The following is a 12,192-nucleotide window of genomic DNA, read 5'->3' as shown; positions in this document are numbered from 1 at the left end:
AGACCTATGGACTCCACCCAGCCTCCCCGCCGCCGCCTCCCGGCGTCTCTAGTTGGCGGTCTCACTGGTAACATGGACTAAGCTAGGAACTTTACGTTGCAGATGTCAACTGTGGGGAGAGTTACTGAGATGTCTGGAGAAAATGAAAAGTTTAGCCATTGCTAATGACAGCCACTGCTGCGCCTTCTGGAAGCTAGCTGTTCAGTATTACAAGGGAGGAGAGGCACTGAGTGATGCTCGTGCATCAGAAGCCCCCAAAATCAAAGCAGCAGCTTTGATGTCAGAGAAAGATAAGCAGGCTTCTCTAGTCACAGTCACACATCTAACCCCAGATGGTACCTGCTGCTCCTCTTTGCTCTCGCTCTGGCATAAAAGGCTTCATAGGACTTTGGTTTCAACTCGAGAGCCTTGGAAGCAAATTCTTCTGCCATGCCGAAGTCCTGGTATCAATATTTAAATACACAAGTCAGAAGCAGCACTGAAACATGATTACAGGCAACCTTTTAATAAGAGTTTTGCTCTAGAGGTTAGTAGAGAAGTGGGACACATTTGGAGCGAGATGAAGGGGAAGGTAAGTTGGTTTTCTTGTTGTGAAGTTAGGAGACAGTTATAGCTTATTAATGTTCTTACAAGAAGAATCCCACAGAGAAGCAAAAATCGGTGACTCAGGAGTCAGTGCCTCGAGAGAGAGAATGGTGGTGGAAGCAGCGCAGCAGAGGTGAGGGCTGATGGGAGCCCGCCCTTGGGGGGAGGGGGAGCCTCAGAGGGGCCCGGACACTGCAGCACCTGCAGCAGGAAGGTGGGCAGAGTCCGTGGGCATAGAAGCAGGCAGGTCACAGATTTGGTGGAGGGGGGATGAGGTTTAAAAAAGAAAAACAAAGAAAGTGGTACTGAAACAAATCTAGTTACTAGTTACAAGTTAACTGTGAGTTAACTACAATTAATTACAAATTGACCAGTTCCTGGCTTACCCTCTGAGCAAACATAATAACACTAAGCTGATTATAACACATTTGTGGTGAACTTTACAATGATGCCCTTGCCTTCTGAATCTGGGGACAGCCACTCGTGCTGGCAGCGTGCAGTTGGGCAGCGGTGGAGGAGCAGTTTGCATGTGCTCGTCATCACTGAGGCAGAGAAACTACGTCCATGTGCACTCTCTCAACACCTTGGGAGGTGGGTGGTGCTGTGATCTAATGATGGTCACCCCAGACAAGCAGCTCCCCATGCGCCAGGTTCACAGAAAAGTGCAAACAAACCAGACAGGAGGTCTCATGATTTGGTCTGTAGAAGGGCAGGCCTTCACCACTGTGAGAACAGCTAAAGGACTGGAATAAGGGGCCCGGCTTACATTTGTTTTTCTTCGGCAGCGAGACAAATTGAGATAGAGGGAAATCCTTAGCTCATTGAACGGTCTCATGTCCTCTCCGAATCCTTCTCGAGGAAACTTCCTTAAGGCATACTGGTACCTCTGGGCTGCCTCTTTCATCTTCCCCTTCTAGGATTCAAAAATCAGAGAAATTTATCGTTTCCAGAGGCTCCAAGATGGATAAAGATCCTGATGAGGACAGGCCACGGCCAGAACCAGTCCACTGACTGGCCTGGACACGCAGCTTCACTGTCCGCCTAGGCGTCTGCAACCAGAGCTGGGTTTACAGGAAGGGATCTGTAAATTGCCAAACCCATAACCATCAATCTTAATTAAAACATCAGATTATCTTCTCTGTTACATATTTGTGACAACCATTTCATGAATGATCTCTCATCTAAAGATACTTTAATGCAGAGTGTAACAGAAATCAAATGGAGAAACCACGCCGCCCCTAAGGCAAAGTAGAGTCTTGTGGATAAACCTAGAGCTGCTGTAGAATGATAATTTTTCTTTTAAGAGGAACTAAAGCACGGGCTTTAAAACTTAGCACAGCACTGCACGTCATTTTCAAGGCTAAAGAAATCCATTTGCTCTGTTGGTTCTGTTGCACAGCAGGTATGAAGTCTGTCGAAAATGGCTAATAATTGCCTACCAAAATTCATATTAAAACCACTTCAAAGCCACAACGATACACACTCTGAACTCAATTTCAAACTGATTCCAGGCCAGGAACCCTGCTGGGTCATGCTATATGCCTATTTATTTGTTGTTATTAAAAAAGAAAAGGAAAAACTAAAACGTAGAAAGTACAGCAGCTTCATGCCAGAAAGGATTAAAATGGTCATGATGTAGTTTTCTGTTTTCATCATCTTTTAATTCTGTCTAATCACAGACCTGGAAAGAAAAATGATCTATGGAAATGGCCTGAGCATCTCTCTAAACTCGGGGTTGGCAAACTACGGTTTCAGGGCCAAACCCGGCCTGACACCTGTTTCTACAAACAGTTTGACTGGGACACGGCCTGGCTCATTTGTCTGTGTGTTATCTTGTCTGCATCTATGCCACAAGAGCAAAGCTAGAGGGCTGTGACAGGGACCACAGAGCAAAGCCTGACATGGTTACTACCCGGCTCTTACCAGATGAAGTGTACTGCCCTCTGATCTAAACTGCATGTGTTAGTTTGAACATTTTTACTTTAAAATCAAATTTACTAATCTTTAAATTGTCTTTCCATTTCTAAGGGAAAATGAGAAAAAGAAATTAATTCCACCTCCTGAGTAACTGAGTGTTATTTATTACTTGACTATTTTAAGTAAAAATCTCTCCAGAAAGTTTCAAATTCCAGGAGCTTACAGACATTAAAATTAAGATAACAAAGGCTTGGGAGATTTCATGATTCTTTTCTTCTGAAAATGTCTCCTGAGTGTTCCTTTCCCATGTCTCATGATTCCAAGCGCCAAGGAATTTCCTGTAGGATGTGCCTGTTAAACAAGAAGCACCTCTGCCTTCGTATCAAGGCTTCAGGCTGTAAGTCACAGTTACAGCCCCAAGGATTCGTTCAGAAATAATGGTTCTCAAACACAAAGAGGAGCGCTTTCCACATTGAAGATTCTGCTGTAAGGATATCAAATCCTGGGCACGAGGCTAGGTTAGCACTTCCCAGAACTTCTATTAGCTGAGCTATACGCATTCTGGGCAGTAGCACAGCTACATCCATTATACCGCAAACTAAGAGGCTGCTCATAGGTTGTTTACAGGATCACAAGGGCGACACCACTTACTTTGTACATCAAGTTTCCTTCCTCCATCAATTTCTGTAACAGTATAATCAGAATATCAGGTTTGGAAGTAGCCATCGCCCAGGCAGCATTTCCTGCAAAATAAACATGCGTTCAGAGACATTCCAGTGGGCTTGGAGCAAAGGAGCTCAATGCTTCCGTGGCCCCGTCACAGCTAAGCCCACAAACAGCAGAGAACCCAGCTGCAGAGGACACTGCAGCGTGTCCTGCAGGTGTACTGTCCTGCGTGACAATACAGCGAAGGGAAGGGAGCATTGAGCAGAGAGCTGCACCCCGCACACCCTGTCACTCGGGGGGACAAGAGTACTGGGACACGCAAGCATCAGCGCAGCCATGGCCACCCCTCCTTTCTACGGGGATTTGCTTCCCAATCATCTCTTTAGTTCCCCGCAGTGCTGTCAGGACCACGCGCAGGTGGAGGCGAGGCTTCTCAGCATCTCTCACACTCGCTGCTGAGTCACCACCAAATCCACTCTGAGACGCCAGCTCTGGCCCTGCTGCCCTCCTCCCACCATCCCCGCCCTCGGCCTCCCTGCTCCCGCCTGTGTCTCCTTCTCTCCCGGCTGACGGCACAGCCACAACCTCTGTGTAAGCCTCTTCCAAACACGCACAGGGAGCAACGCTTAAGGGCATGGCCTCAGGAGTCGGACTCAGGTTCAAGGTGACCTGCCGCTCACTATGACCTCAGGGGAGCTATTCACCATCTTCAGGCCTGGGGTTCCTCCTCTGTAACATGATGCTTTCATCATTCCCTACTTACAGGGTAGGCGAGGATGAGATAAGTTAAAACATGCAACTGCTCAGAATAGCTCCTGATACCATGAGCTGCTTAATAGTGTCATTTCACCACCTTCATCGCAGTCCCCTCCCCAGAACTGCTGGCAACCAAAGGTCTGGCGTGAGACCAGAAAAGACAGTGCCGTATGGGGCACTCTTCCCCGCACTCTGAACCCTGGGCCATGTTCCAACCTCCTCAGAGCTCCGGTCCCTGACATTATCCTCAAGTCACCCCATCTCGTCTCCAGTAAGCCCCGAGAGCTCTCCCTCCCAGAACCTGTGCTAGGGTTGCCGCTGCCCTTCCCAGAGGACTAGCCGCCCCTCCCGAACAGCAGTCCTCGCGCTCGTGGGTCATTACAACCGCCCTCCAGCTCCTGCCCACCCGCCCTCGGGCCCTCCCCACAGAGGCCCCCGGAACTGCTCCCGCTGTGGCTTCCCAGGGCTGGGCTGTCCTTCAACACTGTCCTCTGCTTTCTGCCCACGTGGGCTGTAATAATATGAGTCTTTTACACACTCTGAATGACTGTGATTAACTGAGCCTTAGAGAGGGACAAAAAAAGTCTCCACACGCCTGACATCTTACTTCTTAACCTGGGAGCAGGTGGGTACGGCCCCTCGCGTACTCTAAAATCTGAAGCTACCCTCCCTCTCGCTGGTGAACTGCAGAGTTTACTGACCTAACTTGGCTCCTTTTCTCAGCAGTGTAATCACTACAGATGTGTTTCGACAACCGATGGCTCTGTCCAAGGGCCGCATGCCGCTGTGGTCCACGTGCTCGATCACGGCCCCCTTGTCGACCAGGTACAGCACCTGCAAAAGGGAGACACAGGACCTGAGGGCGCGGGTAGCAGGAGCCCTCACCTTGCCCGACGCTGCAGCTGGTGTAGGAGCTGGCGGTCTTAGCTTCACTCTGGTCTCAGACGCTCTGGCCTAACGGGATCTCAGAAGGGAAATGAAGTTGACATAGAACAGAGCAGAGGAGCTGCAATCCACAGCTCACACCCACTCTGCTAAAGTGATTTTGATGTTGGCAATGAGACAGGCAGGTGGATGTTCCCAGGGCGGGACGTGTGTCTGTGCACCCACAGACCACAGACAGTACACGCACGCTATCGCCTGTCTGTCTCACCCCACTTCCCAGGCCACAGAGATGAGACACAGTCACCTTTTCATCTCCAGTTACTCAGGATGCAGGCTTCTGCCATAGCTCCAGCGTGCTGGCAGGTTATGGCAATGACACTTCAGAGACACTCAGACCCACACAGCCTGGGTACAGAAGCTGGAAAGACCAGGGTCAACTGGACCCGGTTATAACTCACTTTAGGGCTTAGGAAAGAGACCTGAATATGGGCACTGTAAAGGTGGCAACTGTGAGACCATGGTACAAAGACTGCCGTGATGTGATCAAACAGCTGTCACTTGGACTAAACAGAGAACAACAGGGAAAACCACGCTGGCCACTAAAATTGCTCTATTCACTGGAAAAGTCTGTAGCCTGCTTAGATTTTCACGTGGATCTAGTAGATCCTATCAGTCCACCAGCTGTTCAAAATGACACTAGAGGGATTAATATCCAGAATATATAAAGAACTCCTACAACTCAACAAAACCTCAAAAACCCAATTTAAAAATAGGCAAAGGCTGTGATAATCCGTAATGGAAAAGAATATGAAAAAGAACATATATATATACATATATATATATGTGTGTGTAACTAAGTCGATTTGCTGTATAGCAGAAATTAACACACTGTAAATCAACTATACTTCAATAAAATTTAAAAAATAGGCTTCCCTGGCGGCGCAGTGGTTGAGAGTCCGCCTGCCGATGCAGGAGACACAGGTTCGTGCCCCGGTCCGGGAAGATCCCACATGCCACGGAGCGGCTGGGCCCGTGAGCCATGGCCGCTGAGCCTGCGCATCCGGAGCCTGTGCTCCGCAACGGGAGAGGCCGCAACGGTGAGAGGCCCGCGTACCGCAAAAAAAAAAAAAAAAAAATAGGCGAAGGATCTGAATAGATATTTTTCCAAAGGTGATATAAAAATAGCCAATAAGCATGTCAGAAGATGCTCATCATCACTAGGGAACTGCAAATCAAAACAACAAGCTATTAACTGTTAGGATGGCTGCTATCAAAGAAAAGAACAAAACAGAAAATAAGTGCTGGAGAGGGTGTGGAGAAACAGGTAGCCATGTGCACTTTTGGTGAGAATGTAAAATGATGCACCCACTGCAGACACAGCCTGAAGCTTCTTCAAAACATTAAAAATAGAATTACCCCTCGATTGAGCAATCTTACATCTGGGTATCTATCCAAAAGAATGGATAGATCTCGAAAAATCTTCAGGCTCTCGAAGAGATATTTGCACACCCGTGTTCGTAACAGCACTACTCATAATAGCCAAGAGGTGGAAGCAACCCAAGTGCCCAATGATGGATGAATGGATTAACAAAATGTGGTAAACACGTAAATGGAACATTATTCAGCGTTAAAAAAAAGGACATCCTGACGTATGCTATAACATGAATGAACCTAGAAGACATTATGCCAAGTGAAATAAGTCAGTCACAAAACAACAATATTGTACGATTCCACTTGTGTTCAGGGACCTAGAGCTGTCATTCACAGAGACGCAAAGTAGAAAGGTGTTTGCCGGGAGCGGGGGGTAACGAGGTAACTGTTTAACGGGTGCAGTTTCAGTTTTACAAGACAAAAAAAGCCTGGACTTTGGCTGCACGACGATGTGAAATGTATGTAACACTACTGAACTCTTCACCTAGGAATGGTTACGATGGTAAATTTTATGTTACGTGTTTTTACCAAGACTTTTTTTAAATGACGCTTAGAATGCTAAGACCCTTCACTCTTCCCTAAGGTTGATAAACGACAGGATCTGGTAACGTAACATAAGCTGAAAGAGAAAAGCGTGGAGATGCGAGGTTTAGTTAAAGAGCTGTTTCTGAAAATCGACATTTAAGTACAGTGTATAATGTCCAGGAAATTGAAACTATTTAACTGTAACATCACTGCCTCGTAAACCCATCAGGCACAGACGTGCAGGGTGGGGATGGCTTCTGCTCCGAGGTCCACGGCCCCCAGCAATACAGTACCCGTCTGTCTAGCTAATCCTCACCTTAGACACACGTAACGATTCATAAACGATAATTCTCAAGGAGAAATGAACATTCCTCCAGCACCTGCTTGGTGCCCGGGATATGGACACTGACAAAGTGGTTTTTGCCCTGAAAGACATCTTGTGGTTTTTAGTTTATCAAGGTTTTATCCCTTCCTTCCTCAGTTAGACTTGGGCCTTTGGCAAAGAGATAAAGGCAGTGCCCAAAGCATTTTCTGTTATTTCTAGACAAAACCGCATCAATTTAAAAACAAACCAACTGATTATTTGATGAGTAATTTCTCACATATAAAAGTGATTTTTAAATGATCTATACAGGCATTCTATTTACATGGAAATTGTAAGAAAATGAAACGACATATGCACGTGTGTACACATATTCACGTATGTGCGTGCAGTTTGCAATCATGGAATTTTAAGCCTTTAGAGTCTATTAAAATCTTTACCCCAGGTCTGGAACAGACTGCGTGCCACAGAATTAGAGGAAAACGAAAGCCACCCCACAGCACACGCGTATGCCCTGGCCACACGGGGCCAGCGTCATGCACACTTGGGGGTGGCTCAGCTCCCGAGTCTCCACGCGGCCCAGTCTGCCTGGCACAGGTGGGGAGCGTGGCCGCCGCGGTACCTACGGTCTCCGCATCGCCGTAGAAGGCGGCCAGGTCCAGGGGGCTGCGGCCGTTCTTGTCCGTCTGGTCGATCTTGGCTCCTTCCTCCACCAGGAACTGGACCACAGCCCTGTGCCCTTTCAGACAAGCCCAGCTTAATGCCGACAGACCCTCTTTGTCCAGAGAAGAAAGGGCGGCACCTGAAAGACAAGCCCATTCACAGAACGTGACCGTGGAAAGACAAGGCCAGAGGCAGACCCTTTCGCACCCGCAGGGGCCTGGCCTAAACAGCATCTGAAGCCAAGGGTGAAATGATCATCCCTGCTGCAGCTGAGTAAAGGGTACGTGGGATGTATCCCTATTCCCTCCACTTGTGTGCAAGTTAAAAAATTTCCATGACAAGAACACTGAACAAAAAGATTTCTTCAAAAACAAAACAAAGAGAACAACAACAAAAAAAACAAAAAAACGAAATCAGAAAGTACTGAACGAGTCTGCCAAAGCTCTTGTCCTTGTCCCTCCAAGACAGTCCCACGCAGGGGGGGACAGTGCGGCTACCTTTCGAAAGGAGAAATTCCACGGTGCTCAAGTGCCCTTCACAAGCAGCCACCATGAGGGGCGTCCGGCCCTGCTTGTCACTTAGGTTCACGTCACAGCCACGGTCCAACAGCAACCTAACGATCTGAAAGAAACACTCGGGATTACACGCTTCCTGCTGCCCCTTGATTCACGTGCTCTCTACTCGGGATGGTTTTTCCACCTTTCAGAGTAATGAAAGGACTCTCCCCTCTTTTTAAAAACCCCTGTAAGTCGTGTGATCCATGGGGCCTGTAAAATCTTTCTACTGTATTCCTTCGAACAGACTCTTCTTCCAAATATATCTCCTCTTTAACAAGCCTGATTCATTACTATGTCTGTAAAACTTGCACACACAAGGCAGAAATTTGGAGAAGGGAGGATTCCAAGCACAGTCAAGTGATGACAGGACAGCCACTACAGGGCACGTGGGGTAGCTGAGCAGAACTGAAGGGAAGGCACGACAGCCACGGCCCCATGGCGGTGCTGACACCACGTTCCTGCAGCAGGCGGACGCGGCACGGGCAATGGATGCGGAAACACTCACCCATCCTCTCCCCTCAGCAGTCTGCTTCCTGAGGCTTAGGACTGGGGGACCTTCATAGCAGGTGATTTTTAGCAAAGCTTCCTGGAGGAGAGTTTCAGCCTCCAGGTTATGCCTTTAAACAGTACATGGTGAGAAGGGGAAAAAAAACCCAGAGAGGGGTCTCTTACAATGACCATCCTGGAGGGAACTGCTCTGTCCAGGGGGCTGTGGTCCAGCCTCTCTCCCTCTGGCACCATGCTTGTTTTATTGCCACCACAGCAGAAGGTGGCATGTTCCCACTGCTCTCTTGTTCCTGACACACTAACGTATGTCTCCAGACTCCCCCACGACTTAGGGAACACGGAGAACAGGAGAGAGGATTATTAGCTAGGGCATCTCAAGGACTTGTGAGATAGGCAGGGAGTGGCCGGTACAAACCAAGCTCTTAGAAACGGGAAGGAGAAAAGCCAGAATCTCGGTGGGGCACCCTCACAGCTCCTAGCAGCGGAGCTAGCAGGAACCGGAAGGGTCGCGACTCCACGCTGTGAACTTGGGTCTAGAAAATTCCTTCTATAATGGACATGATGGGGAAATCCATCTGTCTGTTTGCAGCTGTGTGTAACCTGGTGCCAGCCATGGGGTAGATACATGGTCACTGTTTACAAAATGAAGGAATAAATGACTGAACCACTGCTATCAAGGACCCCTTGCTCCCTTAATTAGACTAAAAGCAATGACGCGTCGCTCCTTGTAAAAGAAACCAGCCTGAATCACAGTGCAGGACCAGAGGGAAAAGGCTTCCCCTCCCAAGGAGCACAAGGCCACTCTTCTCCCAAGCCTGCTGGACAAGTGGGTTGCACAACCACAGCAGCCGCTGTGTTACAGCAAGTCTTCTGCTGTCGGGATGGGGTGCACCCACTCCATTTCCCCTCCCCGGTTACGGGGAAGCAGCTGTGGGTCTCTGACCTGGTTACCGGCCTTGCTCCCGGTTACCAGCCCATGTGGCTGACTGTGCTAGCCTGTCAAATGTCTGCCTTGATACAGCAGTGCTCACAGCACAAGCAGAAGCCAAGAATGCGAAAAAGACAGGGCCCAGCAGGGGAGACGGGCAGTAGCGATCTCGATCCCATTCACTGTTTCTGAAGCACTCGGGGTCCCCCGGGTACCTGCCAATGCCCCTGGCGTGCCGCACAAAACAACGGAGGGACCCCTCTCCTGTTAGTCCGAGACGCAGCAGCTCCACGCTCCAGCAGCAGCTCGCAGACCTCCAGCTTGCCTCGTCCTGCAGCGGCCGTCAGGGCTAGAGGGAAGTCACGGGGGAGGGGTCTGTTAGTATGATGGCCACATGGTAGTGGCTAAAGGTGGCCACAGACTCTCTCACGCTCCTCCCACTGAGAGGAGGGGGACCACGTATCCTGCCCCCCTTGAATCTGGGCAGGCTCTGTGACACCTTTTTCTTTCTTTCTTCTTAAAAACAATTTTTTTTGGCTGTATCGGGTCTTAGTTGCGGCTCGCAGAACCTTTCGTTGTGGCACACAGGCTCTTCGTTGTGGCATGCCGGCTTCTCTCTAGTTGTGGCGCGTGGGTTTTCTCTCTCTAGTTGTGGCGTGCGGGCTCCAGAGCGCATGGACTCTGTAAGCTGTGGCCCACAGGCTCCAGAGTGTGTGGGCTCTGTAGTTTGCAGCACACAGGCTCTCTAGTTGAGGCGCATGGGCACAGCAGTTGTGGTGCACGGGCTTAGTTGCTCTGCGGCATGTGGGTTCTTAGCTCCCCGACTAGGAATTGAACCTGCGTCCCCTGCGTTGGAAGGCGGATTATTTACCACTGGACCACTAGGGGAAGTCCCTCTGTGACACCTTTGACCAACAGAACAGAACAGACATGATGCCGTGCCAGTGCGTGGGCCCAGGCCCTGAGGTGGGCAACTTCCACTTCCTTGAGCACTCCTTGGAACCAGCTGCCATGCTGTGAGGAAGCCCAAGCAGCCCTGAGGTGAGACCCACTGGGAGAAGCTGTGCGTGGCCAACATCCCAGCAGCCAGCCAGCAACACTGTCAACTACGTGCGTGTGTGCCATCCTGGAAAGGGGTCCCCAGACACAGTCAGGCCACACCAGCTAGAGCTGTGAGAGCAGAGATGAGCCGTCCCTACAAGCCTGGCCCAAACGCAGATTCGGGAGCCACTAAGCGTTTGTTTTATTGTCGTCTTTTTTCACAGTAAGAGACAACGAGAATACAGGGCCACACAAACACAAAGATCAGTATTACTGTCAAGACCAGCTTCTTACCCTAAAGTCACACATTTCAATCAACAAGAGCTAACGATTGCTGAGGCAGTGAGAGCATATCACATCCTTCCTGCCTTCAGGGAGCTTAGAATGTCTGTAACAAGTCCAGATCCTGGGTTAAGAATGTCACCAAAGGAACAAAAGGACCATTAGGCTGTGGAGGGCCTTGAGTGCCCGGGCGAACAGCCCAGTGTGATCCTGAGGCAGGGAGCTGTAGCTGGCAGCAGAGGTGCTGCGGGAAGGTCAGCTGAGGACAAAACGAGAACGGTGTGAAGGGAACGAAGGCAGGCCAAGCGTCCTCAGGACACCCTCACAGCAGTGACTGCGCCTCCCCACCCCCAAGGCATGACTCCTAATGGGGGCTGGGGAGGCAGAAAGACGGGTTTAGTTAGAAGAGGGGCTCTGCCATCGCATGAACCCCTGTCTAGAGGGAAGGACAGTGGCAGGTTGCAGGGACAGCCCCAGGCCAAGACAAAGCTCTTCAGCAGAGGACAGGAAGGGGCGAGGGTGGGAGGCGGAGACACCGCGGTTGGGAGTGTCTACAACACAGAGGGGGAAGGAGAGGGTGGCGCCTGATGCTGCGGCTTGGCTCTAGTCCTAAGGCGACTCCATCTCTACATACAACCTCACACCTCAAACTTCTGGCTTCCTGAATAAAGTAAGCGTCCCTCCAAATCAGTCAGACATCTCAGTATGAAAACTAGGAAGGCACAGGAATAGATCCTTCACAAAAGGTGAAGTCCAAAGGCCAACGAACTTATGAAAAGCGCCCAACCTCACGAGCAGTCCAAGTAATTGAGAAATGGGACTCGCTGCTGGTTGAGGACGTACACATCCTTCCACGCAGCAACCCAGGTGTAGATGGGTGCCCGGACGTGCCCCTGGAGCACACGGGGAGGCGTGCTTGTAACAGCCTGAGCTGGAGCAGCCCAGCTGGCTGTGGACAGCTGACCACAGGTCATGGTGCAAACACTACACGGCCACCAAATAAACACCACACGGCTAAATGCAGTGCAACGGGCCTGCCTCCCAAATTTAACAGATTCCAAGAAGCAAAACACAGAAGAACACACAGGGCAATAGCTCAGAACTGACAGCACTGCTGGGCGGTCTCA

At 49.9% G+C, this 12,192-nt stretch overlaps 1 protein-coding gene and 2 long non-coding RNA genes across 8 annotated transcripts in view; all 3 read right to left on the bottom strand.

Moving 5' to 3' along the window:
- The window catches only part of LOC125964950 (uncharacterized), a 340,974-nt gene that overhangs the window by 67,410 nt on the left and 261,372 nt on the right, over nucleotides 1-12,192 (bottom strand). The window lies entirely within an intron of this gene.
- Nucleotides 1-12,192, bottom strand: part of LOC125964949 (uncharacterized) — a 260,419-nt gene that overhangs the window by 17,941 nt on the left and 230,286 nt on the right. The gene's annotated exons all lie outside the window — the stretch shown is intronic.
- TANC1 (tetratricopeptide repeat, ankyrin repeat and coiled-coil containing 1) overlaps nucleotides 1-12,192 on the bottom strand; it is a 230,760-nt gene that overhangs the window by 3,650 nt on the left and 214,918 nt on the right. For all 6 annotated transcript variants that reach the window (XM_049712019.1, XM_049712023.1, XM_049712020.1 and 3 more), the window contains 7 exons: nucleotides 9,958-10,091; nucleotides 8,248-8,371; nucleotides 7,714-7,889; nucleotides 4,626-4,758; nucleotides 3,154-3,245; nucleotides 1,352-1,498; nucleotides 340-440 (listed from right to left, as the gene is read on the bottom strand). In XM_049712019.1, coding sequence (XP_049567976.1) covers nucleotides 340-440; nucleotides 1,352-1,498; nucleotides 3,154-3,245; nucleotides 4,626-4,758; nucleotides 7,714-7,889; nucleotides 8,248-8,371; nucleotides 9,958-10,091 — 907 coding nt within the window. The remainder of the gene's footprint in view (nucleotides 1-339; nucleotides 441-1,351; nucleotides 1,499-3,153; nucleotides 3,246-4,625; nucleotides 4,759-7,713; nucleotides 7,890-8,247; nucleotides 8,372-9,957; nucleotides 10,092-12,192) is intronic.

The sequence above is a fragment of the Orcinus orca genome, chromosome 7 (assembly GCF_937001465.1).
Source record: "Orcinus orca chromosome 7, mOrcOrc1.1, whole genome shotgun sequence".
In the NCBI taxonomy this organism is placed as follows: Eukaryota; Metazoa; Chordata; class Mammalia; order Artiodactyla; family Delphinidae; genus Orcinus; species Orcinus orca.
Note: the sequence above shows the minus strand (reverse complement) of the source record. Positions and strands in the feature narration are given on the sequence as shown.